The sequence below is a fragment of the Salvelinus alpinus genome, chromosome 4 (assembly GCF_045679555.1).
Source record: "Salvelinus alpinus chromosome 4, SLU_Salpinus.1, whole genome shotgun sequence".
NCBI lineage: Eukaryota > Metazoa > Chordata > Actinopteri > Salmoniformes > Salmonidae > Salvelinus > Salvelinus alpinus.
Genome location: NC_092089.1, coordinates 74,412,756 through 74,431,156, shown reverse-complemented (window position 1 = coordinate 74,431,156; position 18,401 = coordinate 74,412,756). Strand labels below are relative to the sequence as shown.

The 18,401-nt window shown below is 40.6% G+C and overlaps 1 protein-coding gene across 4 annotated transcripts in view; it reads left to right on the top strand.

The window, feature by feature from the left end:
- LOC139574431 (E3 ubiquitin-protein ligase RNF130-like) overlaps positions 1 to 18,401 on the top strand; it is an 86,212-nt gene that overhangs the window by 33,903 nt on the left and 33,908 nt on the right. For 2 of the 4 annotated variants that reach the window (XM_071398996.1, XM_071398994.1), the window contains exon 4: positions 12,691 to 12,941. In XM_071398996.1, the coding sequence (XP_071255097.1) occupies positions 12,691 to 12,941 (251 nt within the window). Of the gene's footprint in view, positions 1 to 12,690; positions 12,954 to 18,401 lie in introns of all 4 variants that reach the window. The other 2 variants (XM_071398993.1, XM_071398992.1) reach the window with 1 other exon arrangement.

Here is an 18,401-nt window from a genome sequence, read left to right as displayed (position 1 = left end):
GTGTTTTTGGCTGTGTTATCAGCCAATTACCTGTAGGCAACTGTGCTTACATGCTTGTGCGTTATGTTACCAGAGCATCAGCATCTCTGGGACTGTGGTAGTCACGAGGCTGAGGAACTGGCTGTATCATTGTGTGACAAACAGGTGAAGGTTAGTTAATGCTCCCCCTGTTAGTTCTACTCTCAGTGGACGCTCAGACAGGACAGACACACCAGATGACTACTGCATGAGTCATCAGAGAAAAGACTGTTGGCTTATGCCCCTGCCCTCTCAGACGCAACACACACTTACTGAAGAGCGTGCACACACACATACTTTTTTTAATTAATTTTTTTACTTAACCTTTATTTAACTAGGCAAGTCAGTTAAAAACAAATTCTTATTTACAATGATGGCCTAGGAACAGTGGGTTAACTGCCTTGTTCAGGGGCAGAACAAAAAATTTGATCTAGCAACCTTTCGGTTACTGGTCCAAAGCTCTAATCACTAGGCTACCTAATATATCATTCCTCTCCTGTGTAAAGTAATTTAGACACTTAGCAACACTTATCATTGTTGCCCTTTATACCATCATGTATTTACTGTACGACTACATTTGGCAACTACAATCTAATTACTTAGCTGTAATCAGTAGCTGTAGATAATGACGAATTATTTAATTGGGACGAAAGCAAACCACTAGTTGCATTCTGTTTTTAAATTAACGTTTTTGGAGTTTAATCACAGAAGTCTTTTTATCCAATTTAAGTGCAACTCAAAGGTCAACCCAAAGTATTGCTCCTTTTTTCTGTGTTAGCTTGTTCATATATTTTCAGGCTTACAGAGTAGGAGGGTATGAGACTAGTTCATCTTAACTTTAATAGATATTAACATCCAGACCTTTAGCATGTGACACTGGAGTTAATAAGTCAAGCTGCGTCATGGCTGGTTGGCCCCTGGGCTATGGTATATAACACTTGTGCTGCGTCTGTAATAGCCTAACCAGTGCTGGGTCTATGGTGAACTAGCCTGGCCCCATAAATCTAATAATTTAATGGTAGCGGCCCGCTGCGCACGGCCCATTGTTTTGACTGGCTGTGATTTCCTATCGATCCCTGGTTAATAGAGCGCATCATGAAGGCAGGTGCACTTCTTTTGTGGTAAGCAGAGGTGGTGCAGATCGTGTGTGTTAGGGCCAGGGCAAGGGTGTGCGCGTTTTGTGTTGATGCACATCGGATATAGATACAAATTGTGCAATTATACACATATTGCCATAAGGTGGAGAAAAATGTTTGCAGTTTTAATATTTGTTCTTAATTATTATTTTCTTCATATTTTTTGAACCTTTCATTTAACTAGGTAAGTCAGTTAAGAACAAATTCTTATTTACAATGATGGCCTACCGGGGAACAGCGGGTGAACTGCCTTGTTCAGGGGTAGAACGACAGATTTTTACTTTGTCAGCTCGGGGATTCGATCCAGCAACCTTTCGGTTACTGGCCCAACGCTCTAACCAGTAGGCTACATTTACATTTACATTTAAGTCATTTAGCAGACGCTCTTATCCAGAGCGACTTACAAATTGGAAAGTTCATACATATTCATCCTGGTCCCCCCGTGGGGAATGAACCCACAACCCTGGCGTTGCAAGCGCCATGCTCTACCAACTGAGCCACACGGGACCATACCTGGCTACCTGCCGCCCCAAATGCCAAGAGTGTGCCAAGTTAATGGCCGGTAATTCGACCATGATGACAAGTTTAAATACTTGGCCGCTAAACTAATTTGCCAATCTAAAAAAGTTAACTGACGAAATTTGCACATTTTGAAATTGCACCTTGTATATTCTACTATTCTAACTCTCAACAGTAAGTTGAGACCCTGACTGAGTTCTTCAGGAAGGAGTTGATCAGAGGGCCTTCAAAATGCAGGTCGCCAGTTGCCCATCCCTGGTTTAGATGGTGAAGTGAGGGCAATTCATATTTATAGTAGGTTAAAACAGGCCTTTTAGGACGTAGGACGTAGACGGCGGACGTAAAGGTAAGGTAAAGGTAATGGCGGACTGAACGAAGTTATGTAGAGCACCTCAAGATAAAACATAATATTCGAAATATCTGCTAAATTAGACTAAAATATTAGCACTAAATAATCTGGTGGGTGATAACCTTCAATCTGGATAATAACACAAAACAAATCCTAAGACTAGAGACATTTATCGACAAATATTACGAAAACAAGCAACACCCAAACATGACGGAGAATAAGACAGGGGAACCGAATCAAAAACGAAAACGTGACTCCTCAACCGACACGGATGATCTAATATTCTCAACACCGGCAATGGTAAAGGTCGAAACCGATCTGTTAAAATCAATAAATGACAAACTGGGTATACTTGAATTAGTTAGTAAAGATATAAAAGAGTTGAAGGCAAGCCTAGAGATGAGTGATGAAAAAGCTGCGGCTTTGGAGAAGGAAACACACGCGCTAAAAGGGACGGTCAATAAGATTGAAACCGAAATGAATGAATTTAAAAAGGAGAACAACGTTCTGAAGGAATGCTTACTGGACATACAAACTAGATCCATGAGAGAGAATTTGGTACTTACAGGTATCCAAGAGAAAGAAGGAGAGGTTCCTGAATCTGTAGTTAGAGAGTTCCTTTTTGCAGCGCTTCAGATACCGCGCGAAGTTATCGATAAGATCCAACTTGAACGTGTACACCGCCTCGGACAGAGAGGGCAGAGGTACGAACGCCCAATCGTTGCCAAATTTGCTTCATTTAAAGATAAAATAATGGTTAAAAGCCTGGGTAAAAGACTTGCTGGGACCAAAATTGGCATGAATGATCAGTTTCCGAAAGAAATTGCAGAACGGCGCAAAGTTCTGTATCCAATTTTCAAAGAAAATAGATTAAAAGCGAAACGAGTAGCTCTCGTCGTTGATAAACTATATATTGATAACCAGTTGTTCAGAGACACAAAGATTACTCCATGGTTATTTTAAAAATTACAAAGTTCTCATAGATGAGGAAAATAAACACAATTCAAGCCCGGTTACTGATTGTAACAATACAATACAAAATATAGCTTTTCTATAAATCTTCACATATAACTAATTGAACACAAGCACTATTTCTATATAGTGAAGATAAAAACTAAGTAAACAGAAGGCACAGTATGTGTGGATGGTGTGGTGTGTGTTTGTTTTTATTTGTTATGTTTGAAAAGTTGAGTGAGTGAGTAATGAAATAGTTGCATATCCCAGAGCCAGTGTATTGCTGTGGGCCGGGTATGAGAGGGCTTTCAATGTTGTTCAGATGATGGATATACTTTTATAATGAATTACACGTCTTATTTATTTATTGTCCTATCATGGGGAACTACATTTTTAAAATAAATGATATCGAATTATTTATTATCCTATTTTAATGGTACGGCCCATGGCCCTATACCCTAGACACCCACATGAATAGCCCAGATACTAAGGAGAAGTCCCTAACTGTTTTATGTGCATGCTGTATGCGGTCTGTATGCAGCCAAAATGAGGCAGGGACCAAGAGCAGCACTGCCCCCTCAAGATTCTGAGCCTGCTTGGCAGGGTTGGTCCTGCAAAGCCAAAGCCCCCTAAAGGGAGAGCATAATAAACAAGGAAATTCTCAAAGCTGCTAATGAGAACCTTGATGACCTTGTACCTAGCCGGTGGGGATTCCGGTGGGGTGCCCCCACCCAGGCAGTGGCAGTGCTGGCAACACTAGCTGCAGTAACCCATGGGGAGGGGGTCACACTCGGACATTCAGAGAGGGGGTATATTATTGTGGCCCTGGTGGCACGAAACCAATCGGACTGCATGGAGAGGCTTGGGAACATGGTCAAAATGGATGACCGTATTGTGGGTGTTTCAGGAAGAAGGTGTACATTTGACCTCCATCATCTAGGATGTGACAATGGTAAATAAATCTCTACATTTATGCTCATTTTTTGCGCGGTCTTGCAGGCCTTCTCATGCAGCTGCAACTGCAAGTACATTTGTAAATCATGACCCATCTTGAGTTGGGCTCTGGGATGGTGCAATTGTTGAGAGGGTGAGCTTATGGTTGTGTGGGGGTAAGGGCTGAATGTGTGTGGGTGTATGTGTGTATCCCACAACTGTTGCGAAGGAAGAAGTAAAAGATGTTAGGGACTATAGAGGATGATTCACAGCAATATGTAATAAAAATCGAGGTGAGGGCGGTGGAAATGCATTTGGCAATGGATCTGCTTCGGTTCGGTGGATGGTGCTGTGTGCACTTTTCGAAGGATGGATCCCAGTCGGTCCGGGGCTGTGCGATGCGGGGGGTCGGGGGTGGTCTGCCGGGCATTGGGATGACAAGCCAACTCGAGATGGGGGCTTTTGGCGGGTGGAATAGTGGGGACCAATTGGAGGTTTGCTTAGTGGAGATGCAAATGTCATGGTACAACTATATAGACACTCAATCATTATGTTACTTTTTAATAGGACGTTTACAAACATATATTTTGATAAAAATAATTGAAAGGTGTGTCTCATTATGGTAAGTGGTGAAATAAGTATAGCCAGTTACAATTGTAATGGCTTAGCAGATAATAAGAAAAGACGATCAGTATTTACCTGGCTAAAAGAGAAGGATTATAATATCTACTGTTTACAGGAAACCCATTCAACAGTTTTAGATGAAGTTTTGTGGAAAAAGAACTGGGGGGGCGAAATATATTTCTCCCATGGGCAAAGAAATTCAAAAGGGGTGATGGTTTTAATTAATAATAACTTTGATCCAAATGTGCAACTTGTCCAAACAGATCCTCAAGGTAGATGGATTATTTGAAATATGTTATTGGACAATAAACATATATGGCTTATTAACCTATACGGTCCGAATAATGATGATCCAAGCTTCTTTGACAATATATATAAGAATGTATCAACTCTACAAGCAACACTAGACTCTATTGTTATAGTGGGAGATTTTAATACGGTCTTAAATACCTCTATGGACCGGAAAGGAAATCACACTACAAACTATCACCCTCAGGCACTTAAGGAAATCAGGAATGTCATGGATATATTGGAATTAGTGGATATATGGAGACTTAAATACCCTGACCTAGTGAGATATACATGGCGGAGGCTTAATCAAGCTAGTCGCCTTGACTACTTTCTTATATCATTCTCTCTGGCACCAAAAGTTAAAAAGTGTTTGATAGGGGACAGAATGCGGTCGGACCATCACATAATTGGCATATATATTACTCTTACAGAATTTCCACGTGGGCGAGGATATTGGAAATTTAATCAAAGCCTACTAGATGATAAATTGTTTAGAACTAGGACAGAAGAATTTATAACTGACTTTTTTAGACATAACATAGGTACAGCAGATCCCCATATTGTATGGGACACTTTTAAGTGTGCCTTTAGAGGCCATGCAATTCAGTACTCATCTATAAAACAAAAGCAATTTCGATCAAAAGAGTCCATATTAACAAAGGAAATTGAAGGACTAACAGTACAGTTAGATAACAATAAAAACGGTACCATAGGCACAGAATAAGTTAGAGGAAAAACAAAAAGAAATGGAGGAACTTATTCAAGAAAGATCCAGTGTAATATATTACAAAAATAAAGCTAACTGGATGGAATATGGGGAAAAATGCACCAAATTCTTTTTCAATCTTCAATATAGAAATGCTACCAAAAAAAACGTATTAAAACTTGTTACAAATGATGGAGTCACGCATGATTCACCAAATGATATTTTGAAAGAGGAAGTAAAGTACTTTAAGAATATATTTTCGTTTCAGGCTCCTCCATCTCCACTAACTGAAACTAATTGTATGGATTTTTTCCCTAATAATAATGTAAAATTAACATCTGTACAGAAAGACTCATGTGAAGGCCTAATTAGAGGAGGAACTACTTGATGCAATTGGGGCCTTTAAGGATGGGAAAACTCCAGGACTGGATGGCATACCAGTGGAAGTATACAAAAAAAAAAATTATATACTCAAAGGACCACTATTAGCTTGTTTTAACCACTCCTATATAAATGATAGATTATCAGACACGCAACAAGAAGGTGTGATATCATTATTACTGAAACAGGACCCAAGTGGTATATATAAAGATCCAGTCCATTTAAAAAATTGGAGACCTCTTACACTTCAGTGTTGTGATGCAAAAATCCTAGCAAAATGCTTGGCGCATAGAATAAAAAAAGTTTTGTCAGATATTATTCATCCTAATCAGACAGGTTTTTTACATGGACGATACATTGGAGATAATATAAGGCAAGTACTGGAAACAATAGAACACTATGAAATATCGGGGACACCAGGCCTGGTTTTCATAGCTGATTTTGAAAAGGCTTTTGATAAAGTACGACTGGAGTTTATATATAAATGCCTAGAATATTTCAATTTTGGGGAATCTCTTATAAAATGGGTAAAAATTATGTATAGTAACCCTAGGTGTAAAATAGTAAATAATGGCTACATCTCAGAAAGTTTTAAACTATCTAGAGGAGTAAAACAAGGTTGTCCACTATCGGCATATCTATTTATTATTGCCATCGAAATGTTAGCTGTTAAAATTAGATCAAACATTAATATTAAGGGATTAGAAATCCAGGGCCTAAAAACTAAGGTGTCATTGTACGCTGATGATTCATGTTTTCTTTTAAAACCACAACTAGAATCTCTCCACGGCCTCTTAGAGGATCTAGATACATTTGCTATCCTCTCTGGATTAAAACCAAATTATGATAAATGTACCATATTACGTATTGGATCACTAAAAAATACACATTTTACATTGCCATGTAGTTTACCAATTAAATGGTCTGACGGTGATGTGGACATACTCGGTATACAAATCCCAAAAGAAAGAAATGATCTCACTCCAATAAATTTTTATAGAAAGTTAGCAAAAATAGATAAGATCTTGCTACCATGGAAAGGAAAATACCTGTCTATTTGTGGGAAAATCACCCTGATTAACTCTTTAATCATATCACAGTTTACCTATTTGCTTATGGTTTTGCCTACACCTAGTGACCTGCTTTTTAAATTATATGAACAAAAAATATTCAATTTTATTTGGAACGGCAAGCCAGATAAAATTAAAAGGGCCTATTTATATAACGAATATGAATTCGGAGGGCAGAAATTATTAAATATTAAAGCATTAGACCTCTCACTAAAGGCATCAGTCATACAAAAGTTATACTTAAATCCAAACTGGTTCTCTAGTAGATTGGTACGAATGTCTCATCCTATGTTCAAGAAGGGCCTTTTTCCCTTTATTCAGATTACACCTGCTCACTTTCGGTTGCTTGAAAAGGAAATAATCTCCAAAATATCTTTATTTTTTAAACAAGCCTTAGAAAGTTGGTTGCAATTTCAGTTTAATCCACCTGAAAGGACGGAACAAATAGTACAACAAATCTTGTGGTTAAATTCAAATATAGTAATTGATAAAAAAACTGTATTTATCGAAGAAATGTTTAAAAAAGGTATAATTTTTGTGAATGATATCATAAATAGGACTGGTGGAGTAATGTCACACATGCAGCTAACACAGACATATGGAAATGTCTGCTCTACCCAAAATTACAACCAATTAATTGCAGCATTACCACAAAAATGGAAGAGGCAGGTGGAAGGGGATAAAAGTAAGGAACTTGTATGTCGGCCTTATATTAAAGAACATAAATGGTTAAAGAAAAGTGTGATAAATAAAAACATATACCAATTTCATTTAAGGACCAAAAAACTTACAGCTGTGCCATATAAATTGCAAAATAGTTGGGAAGAGATTTTCGATGTACCCATTCCATGGCACATGGTTTATGAATTGATACGCAAAACAACGCCGGATTCAAAACTTCGAATTTTTCAATTTAAATTATTGTACAAAATTCTTGCAACTAATAGAATGTTATATATATGGGGGATACAATCTTCTCAGCTCTGTAGATTCTGCTGTGAGGAGGCAGAGTCATTAGACCATTTATTTTGGTATTGTCCGCATGTAGCTCGTTTTTGGTCACAGGTCCAGGAATGGTTGAAGAATTGCAACATTTGCGTAGAACTAACGCTACAGATAGCAATACTGGGGGATTTGAAAAGCCATAGTCAATCAATCAATAATATAATAATTATTTTAGCAAAAATGTTTATTTTTAATTTACAATCCGTGGAAGCTATGAGAATAGGAAGATTCAAATCTTTTGTGAAGCATCACAGCACAGCTGAAAAATATATGGCAAATAAAAATCCGAAATGGATGATGTTGGAAGATAGATGGGAAAGGTTGAGTGGAGCTGAAGGGTGGGACTAATAACAAGATAAACAATGTAGGGCATACGGGATCTGTGAAATGTGTATAGGTGCGGAGCTATTGTGAAATAGCACAGTTACAAGTGGAAATCAAACTGGATGGACAACAGAAATAGAGGAAGGACTAAGAACAAACAAGAGAGAACTATTATAAAGTAGACTGTGTCTGTAAATGTGTATAAGATGTATAAATTGAAGGTAAAAACAGAAATGTTTATCAGTTTACTCCAATTGGGGGATCGGTGGTAGGGTTTGCAGGGAATAATAATAAAGGTATACTCTTTAAAAAAAGTATGTATGTCTATGTAGGTATGTGTATGTATATATGTGTATATGTATGCATACGTGAATGGATATATATATTTACCCAAAAAAATATGGGGGATTGGAAATGATGCAGACAATTACATTGGAAACAACATTCTTTCCGCAATATTAAGCTGATCCACCCCCCCCCAAAAAAAACAAAAAAACAGGCCTTTTACAAGATTAAATTATAACAGGAGCATTTGAATCTTATTAAAGAGATGGAGTCTAGACAGGCTACTTTAGGAAACTTTCTGAATGGACATATAGGCCTATAGAGAGAATCAGCAAACAGGAGCGCTAATACGTTTTAAGGAAAGGAGAAATATTTGCTCGTGTCGGACATACGCTGATTGGCTTTGATTGGCGGGTGCTTTTATGAGGGTATGTGTGTATGCGAATACACACACACCCCCGTAAAAGCACCCGCCAATCAAAGCCATCAGCGTATGTCCGACACAAGCAAATATTTATCCTTTCCTTTAAACGTATTAAAAACACCTATGCCTACCTTAGCCTACTTTCAGGAAAGCCTACGTAAGAATATTATACACAACGCAAAGGACTAGAGGTCAATAGGGAATTAAAGATCAATGGAAAGTTATTTTTCAGTTCAACATCTGTTTAGAATCTGTGTAAGGCTTTCACTCCTGGACTCATAGCTACGTGTGACAAGATATCGTTGGTCTGAATCGTCTATACATTGAGCCTGAAACAGGATACTTGTTATTTGGTCATTGGCCCAATTTTACTGCAAGGAATTCTAATTGGTCAACCACAGGCTAGGGTTGGGGGTTATAAATTACATAATGTATCTTTGTTCTGTGGAGAGAACTGAGGACAGGAAAGAAGGAACATCTACCTCTCAGCATATACCTCTTGTTATTTTTGAATAAACCTGTTTCTCTCCCCTTGATTTGTTTTGGGGTCTGTGTTATTGAAGAATAACATCAACTGCTAACAGCTATAAGATGATGAATTAAGACAGCTGCTGTTCCTCCCATAGAAGGCCTGCCCACTGAGAGACCTCCATCATGGTTGACAACTCCACGTTGACCCCCTCCCAGAGTGTATAGAACCTTGGCGTGACCCTGGTCAACACCTTGACGTTCTTTGCAAAACATCAAGGCAGAGACTCGCTCCTGCAGGTTCCTGTTCTACAACAACCAAAGAGTTTGACCCTACCTCACACAGGAAGCAGCACAAGTCCTAATCCAGGCACTTGTCCTCTCCTGTCTGGACTACTGCAACTCTCTGTTGGCTGGGCTCCCTGCTTGTGCCATCAAACCCCTGCAACGTATCCAGAATACTGCAGCCTGCCTGGTGTTCAACTGACCCTCTCTACCTTCAGGCTATGCTCAAACTCTACACAACAACCCAAGCACTCCATTCAACGCTCCATCAACATTGACAGGACAGAGAAACCAGACACATGCTCATTGCTCACATGGTGCACGTAAATGATGGTTATGAAATAAACCAGAACTTGTTTCTCTCAAGTGTAGGAGGTTTTTAATGTAACCAAATGACAGGGATTAGTGGTAAATTGCCTGTTTTACAAACGGTAGGCATTCATAGAAGTACATTATGGGCCGACATTGTAAAGCCTAGACTACTATTCTACATTGCGGGGATAGGAGGACAACAAAGAAAATGGGGTCTCGCCTAGGGCACCATATCGGCCAGGACACGGCCTGATCAGCGTTGATTCATCTAGAAATGAAGAAAAGATTCCGTATCAAATTATACCATGCCAGGTTGAAGAGGATTGGCACATTTTCCATTTGACAAAACATTAGAGCATTATAGGCCTCAGTGCCAGTACAACCTTGTCGACTGCTGTTGAATAATTAATGAATAGTCAGAACATCCAACCTTTTTTAATAAAATACCTATTTATTTATTTGTTTATTAGCAAGCAAAGAAAACGTACATTGTGTAAAAGAATGTCCACACATCAAACAATATTTGTACTGAAGTGCCATGTAGCGCTCTACACCCCCGCCCGTCTAGCAGATCGCTGCTGGAGCATCAAAAGAGGAGAGGAGGAAATGTATAAAGTTTTTAATAGACTAAGTTAGCTAAAAAAAATAATGAATCATTAGTAAACACACCCACTATTAGGTAAAGTTTATCTACATGAAATGAAAGATAATTAAACGGTTTTGATGGTTATTTTATTTTCATGATGGTCTTCATCCATAACCGTCAGTTACACGGTTATTACATTTTTGTCACAGCCCTATTGATACCATCTGAAAAACTGTAATTGTGGAGTGAACTATCCCTTTAATTGTGGAGTGAACTATCCCTTTAAGTACACGCAAACCTTGGGATTCCAAATCCGAATGACCACAACAAAACCAGCCCCCTTAGCCAATGTTAACACATCCCTTCCTCCCTCTCTCCTCTTCCTCCTCCTCTTTGTCAGGTAGCTCAGTGCAAAGGTGGCCTCAATCGCCACATTTCCTGTGGCATCCGTGCTCCCCAAAAAAGCTGAGTCAGGAGCCAGGCGGCTTTTGGCTAAAGGGCACCTTTAAGAGAGGGCTCCCACAGAGGAGAGAGGGAGGGAAAGGTATAGAGAAAGAGATGGAGAGAGGTAGAGATCAATAGCGTAATGACTTAACTGTTGCCTTTCAGCCTGTACGACAGGGAGTCATTATACCCAGCCTTCTGAATTACAGACCTTTCTTTCTCTTCCTTTCTCGTGTTCTCTCTTTCTCGTGTTCTCTTTCTCTGAACAAGAATAAAAAGTATTGGAGGAATTCCCATCTCAAAAGAAGCAGCCATGGTGTAATGATAATTCAAAGTCAAACTTTCAAGGATGTTTGGTGATTTTAAAAAGGAGATGATTGAGCTGTCAGGGAATGTCTTGTTACTTCTTTCATCACAATGTTTTAAGGCGCAACATTTTTTTAGCACAGAGCAGCCATGGTGCTGGTGGTCTTACTCTCATGAGGATTGAGACAAATGTCCCTGGTGTGTGTGACATCAGTGTGCTGTCGGCCATTCGTCAATAATGGGGCAAGGTAAACTGCCCCGCACTCCTCTGGTGGTCATCACTCTCTCTGCTCCTTCTGAAACATCACTTTACTGGTCTAAACACACACACACACGCAGACACACACTGGCATACATACACACACACACACAAACACTGATGTACAATAGACACGCTTACACGCACACAGACACACAAAGTGCACTTTCCTGCTGCTATTAGTGGCAAGGCAAGCTGTGGTAAAGAGCCCGGACAGAGAGGAGTCGTCTCCAGCAGTAACATGACTCCCCCTGGCCTGTAGCAGTTAGCTGTCTGGATTTCACTCAAATGAAGATGATGATGATCACAGATGGCTCTACCACTGCTCAGTATAGTTTAAAATAAACTATTCATATTTTCCACAGTCTATTGCTCTCTGCTAGTCATTGCGATCATTGTCAATGAATGAATTGCTCTGCATGTATACCACATCCACTGTTGCTGTGTATAGGCCTGGACCAGGGACATAATAGTTCACATTTATTCACATGGGGTATATCATTCACATGATGAATTTATTCACACATACATTTCTCCAGTCTCCACATGTGTTTCCTCAGTCCATGGGACATTCAATCCTCCGTCACTACACAGTTGTTTTTGGCTGAGCAGGTGTTTAGAACCCTGTGTTAATAAATTAGGAATGAGAATCTATTGACTGGCTCTGAGTCTTTTCATAGTGGCTAAAGAGATTGGTTCCACTTTGCCAGAGCTGGGAACTGTTCCTATATCTGTAGATTTTGTTAATGACTTGGCTCTGTGGATCCTGTCAATGTGGGTGAAGAGAAATTGCCAACGCAATTATTGTGTTATGCATCTGACGTGTAAAAGCTGGCAGATACATATAGTGGAGGGAACATGAATAAGTATATGCTAACTGACTGACTACCTCAAATAATGGATTGGAGCTGACTGGCCATGTTTTTCATTGGCTTGATGTGTCACAAAGAAAAGTTCTGGTTGGATTACCACTAAAACCTAGCCACTATTAACTCCCCTCTACTCTCTCAGGTACGGGTGACACGGTGGCAGTGATGATCACCGAGTCTTACGGCAAGGAGATCCTGGGTCTGCTGGAGAGGAACCTGACGGTGCTGGTGAGTGTGGTGGTGGGCCAACACGGCCAGGCCAAGAACATCAACCGCGGCTCCCTGGTCTTCGTCTCCATCTCCTTCATCGTACTCATGATCATCTCCTCTGCCTGGCTCATCTTCTACTTCATCCAGAAGATCCGCTTTACGAACGCACGTGACCGCAGCCAGGTAGGACATAGAGTATGTTTGCTAATGGTTACTCTTTCTATTACTGCCTGGTATTTATTTTGTGTTTATTTACTAAGGGTCCAATTTTTTTAAATTGAGATCCACACATGTAGCTCAAAGCCCTTTACCACATTTGAATGGTTGTATTGCAGTCAGGTAATAATATCACGTTGTTTTAGATTTTTCTTTGGGGAAGGAGGGCAGAGGTCCTGATATTAACACACAAGGCTACAAAAATCCATCTACTTTTTTAATTATTATTTTTTATATAAGAAAATGTTTTTGTTTTTTTACATTAGAGCGAAGTAGTGGTGACTCATTTTGCCAAGCTTGGAGTTTTTAGTTGAGGCATATGCTCTCAATGTCACTTTGACACACTGGTTTTCAGTTGTCTGTGACTAATCGGATGACTCATATCAGGTAAAGGAAGTGAAGAGCAGGTCAAGTGCCAGTTGTCCTCTCCTTCATGCCCTCCAGACGTTTGTAGTCTGGCTCAAGTTGACCGCCCTGTGCTCCCTCTCACTCGCTCTCTCCTGTTGGGTGGGGAAACCAGCAAGAGGAAGCAGCAATGCAATTTTGATGCTGTAAATTGCTTATGAATCCTTAATGGAGGATCGTTGTGGTAAAACTCTGCTTCCTCAGCGTCCGGCATCTTTGAAATACACACTCAACCCTTTCAGTTGGTCTAGTGCTAAGACGCTACCTTTAGTACCTGAACTGTGACAATCTATGCCAAGATAGTAGAGGTTAGTGGGGCCCTGTCTCAATTATCTTAAATAGTCTCATTTCCTTTAGCCCCACAGTCCTTTCTGTGGAAAAAGGAAAGAATTCCAAACAAGGAGCCATTTTAAGATTGTTTACAAACAGTCCTAATGTAGCATCTGCCAACGAGGGACTCCTCTCTCAAGTTATCTGTCAGAAACAACCCCTCACCATGTTTGTCACTAAATTCTCTGGTCACTATAACACTGTAGTTATCATTCACACTCTGAGTAGGCGAAAGGTGACGGACGTTGATAGTGTAAACCAACAAACACACTCAACTGCCCAGTCAACAGCTTCTGCGTGTTTCCAAAGCTAACACCTCTCTCACTATCGCTCTCCCAAGGTATATTCTTTCACATTATAGCACAGTATAAATCAGTGGGGTCAGTGTTAATGAGTGAAGAGCCACTAATCAGGTGAGTTATAAAGAAGTCCACTCTACTCTACAAACGGTTCCCTAGTAGTAGTGAATGGGACTGACCAGACCTACTACCTCTAATCACAGGGGGAGTCTCTCTCTCACACACACACGCATGCAGATGTGTAGAAATTATACTAAATAATAATTAACGACAGTTATCAATCTGACTCCATTATTATATGAATAAATGCAACAGGCCCTGTCTGCCTCTGGAGGATCTAGTCGAGATAGTGCATCATTACATCACCAACTCACTAATTAACATGTCTTTCTTGTGATTTTTGGTATTTTATTAGGATCCCCGTTTAGCTGTTACGAAAGAGGCTAGATACAAATAGCTTATCCTGGCGACCAATGTTCTAGCATTACTTTTTTGAGTCAAGTAGATCAGGGATGTCAAGGTGGTACCCAAGCATATGATATGTGTAGTGTAACTAACGACTATCAAAATACCTACTAAATTATGAACGCATATTCAATCTTCGATTTACTCTGTAAAACAAGGAATGCATTTACTCAATTCAACTAATAGGATTTATTAGTCACTAAATAATTGACACTTAAACAATTGCATGAAATACATTACTGTCACATGTGCCCCCTCTCTGGCCTCTAGGTCACCAGGCTGCTCATTATGGAGCACACCTGTCATCACCGTTACGCGCACCTGCGTGTCATCAGACTCACCTGGACTCCATCACCTCCTTGATTACCTTCCCTATATATGTCACTCTCTTTGGTTCCTTCCCCAGGTGTTATTGTTTCTGTTTCATGTCTGTGCGTTGTTCGTGTTTCTTGTTTTGTATTATGTTGCGTTTATTTATTAAAACATTCACTCAGCGCACATCGTTACAATTACAGAATAACACAGAGTATCAAATCAAAGTTTATTTGTCACGTGCGCCGAATACAACAGGTGTAGACCTTACAGTGAAATGCTTACTTACAGGCTCTAACCAATAGTGCAAAAAAGGTATTAGGTGAACAATAGGTAAGTAAAGAAATTAAACAACAGTAAAAAGACAGGCTATATACAGTAGCGAGGCTATAAAAGTAGCGAGGCTACATACAGACACCGGTTAGTCAGGCTGATTGAGGTAGTATGTACATGTAGATATGGTTAAAGTGACTATGCATATATGATGAACAGAGAGTAACAGTTGAAAGAGCATGCTGACCAGACCGGACACGTCGCGTGCCAACGAGCGTCTGTGACGCCAAGGGCTAAAATAGAAGTCATTCCTATTTCTGACGCAGATCGCGCTGCAAGTCCTGCCTCTCCCAACTCCTCATTGGTTTATAGAAGCAGGTACCCACGTGCCATCTCCTCATTGGTTATACCCACGTGGGTGATTGAAAGACGAACTGTTTTGCCGGTAGTCGTGGTAATACAATGAAAGTTTAGATGCGATCACCATATAAGTTCAACGATGAAAAAGCCTGGAAGGAGGAGAGATGACTAGAAACGATTCGGTTGGCCGTTTTATGTGTGGATTAATTGTCGGAGTAGAGGTCCTTGTGCATTTCAGGTAAAATAACAACTCAATGTTTATATCCCAGGACAAATTAGCTAGCAACAGCAAGCTAGCTAAATAGGACAAATTAACGTTAGCTAGCAGGTGCAAGCTAACTAGCTAAATTGCCATACATGTTTAATGCTTTTCGACCTGTCCCCAAATTAATGTCATTGGTTCAGAGTGGGCACAGACGTCAATTATATAAACGCAACATGAAACAATTTCAAAGATTTTACTGAGTTACAGCTCATATAAGGACATCAGTCAATTTAAATTAATTCATTAGGCCCTAATCTATGGATTTCACATGACTGGGAATACAAATCTGCATCTGTTGGTCACCTTAAAAAAGAAAGCTTGGCTAGGATCTGAAAACCTATCAGTATCTAGAGTGACCACGTTTTGCTCATGCAGCACGACACAGCTCCTTCCACGACATCAGAGTTGATCAGGCTGTTGATTGTGGCCTGTGGAATGTTGGCCCACTCCTCTTCCATGGCTGTGCGAAGTTGCTGGATATTGGCGGTAACTGGAACACGCTGTCGTAAATATGCTCAATGTGTGACGTGTGTTGAGTATGCAGGCCATGGAAAAACTGGGACATTTTCAGCTTCCAGGAACAGTGTACAGATCCTTGCGACATGGGACCGTGCATTATCATGCTGAAACATGAGGTGATGGTGGAGGATGAATGGCACGACAATGGATCTCAGGATCTCTTCACGGTATCTCTGTGCATTCAAATTGCATTCCCCAAAATGCAATTGTGTTCGTTGTCCGTAGCTTATGCCTGCCCATACCATAACCCCACTGCCACATGGGGCACTCTGTTCACAACGTCTGCTATCTGCCTGGTACAGTTGAAACTGGGATTAATCTGTGAAGAGCACACTTCTCCAGCGTGCCAGTGCCCAATGAAGGTGAGAATTTGCCCATTGAAGGCGGTTACGGTGCCAAACTGCAGTCAGGTCAAGACCCTGGTGAGGACGACGAGCACGCAGATGAGCTTCTCTGAGACTGTTTCTGACAGTTTGTGCAGAAATTCTTCGGATGTGGACAGTTTCATCATCTGTCCAGGTGACTGTTCTCAGACGATTCCACAGGTAAAGAAGCCGGATGTGGAGGTCCTGGGCTGGCGTGGTTACATGTGGTCTGCGGTTGTGTCTCCAGTTGGACGTACTGCCAAATTCTCTAAAACAATGTTGGAGGCGGTTTATGGTAGAGAAATTAACATTAAATTATCTGGCAACAGCTCTGGTGGACGTTCCTGCAGTCAGCATGCCAATTGCACGCTCCCTCAACTTAAGATCTGTGGCATTGTGTTGTGTGACAAAACTGCATATTTTAATGGCCTTTTATTATCCCCAGCACAGGGTGCACCTGTGTAATGATCATGCCGTTTTAATCAGCTTCTTAATATGCCACACCTGTCAGGTGCATGGATTATCTTGGCAAAGACAAAATGCTCACTAACAGGGATGGACACACATTTGTGCCCAAAATTTGAGAGAAATAATATTTTTGTGCATTTGGAACATTTCTGTGATCTTTTATTTCAGCTCATGAAACGTGGGACCAACACTTTACATATTGCGTTTTATATTTATGTTCAGTGTAATTTCATTGAAATGTGGAAACAACATTGCAGCAACCAGTGTGTTCCTAGTGAGACATATCAACATTCATAACTCTTTACGAACAGTAACATCTTCACACCCCTGACGGTGTCCCCAGGGTTCTGTGGGAAAGTCCCGCCCTGGTCCTGGTCCCGTCCTGGTGATTTCCACGGCAAAGGTGGGGCTCTCCTGTGAGATGTTACTATACAGCCATCCATCCGAACAATGCTATATTGAATCAACACATCAGGCTGGCTTTAGCAAGTCGCTAGACTCATCTTCATCACTAGCCTTTGTCTCTTTTCCAACTACACGCACACATACAGGTCTCCACGCTGGCCTTTTAGGTTCGCGCATGTGTTTAAGTTGAACAATTTAAGGAACACCAAAAAAATTAGGAGCACAATGAAAAACATTTCAGATAATGAAACTAGAATCGTTCATTTTTCTAGGCGCACTGGTACCCCTAAATAAAAATTCCTATGCGAGTAAAATGGTTGCTCTGTACAACCCTGACAAACATAAACACTATCGCTGTCTCTCTCTCCCACTCTTTCTCACTGTGTCTACACTACTGTTGCTAAATCACCAAATCACCAGCCTGTTTTACAAATGAGGTGCTTTACAAATGTCTCTCTCCACACTGTGACTGCGGGACTGCGGTTGAAAATTAGCCGGCTGGCTAAAACCGGCACTTTTACTGAAACGTTGATTAATGTGCACTGTCCCTGTAAAAATAAAATAAACTCAAACTACATAGCTACAGTTAGACCCTGCTCTCTCCACACTGTGGCTACATAGCTACAGTTAGACCCTGCTCTCTCCATACTGTGACTACATAGCTACAGTTAGACCCTGCTCTCTCCACACTGTGACTACATAGCTACAGTTAGACCCTGCTCTCTTGCAACACTGTGGCTACATAGCTACAGTTAGACCCTGCTCTCTCCACACTGTGACTACATAGCTACAGTTAGACCCTGCTCTCTTGCAACACTGTGGCTACATAGCTACAGTTAGACCCTGCTCTCTCCACACTGTGACTACATAGCTACAGTTAGACCCTGCTCTCTTGCAACACTGTGGCTACATAGCTACAGTTAGACCCTGCTCTCTCCACACTGTGACTACATAGCTACAG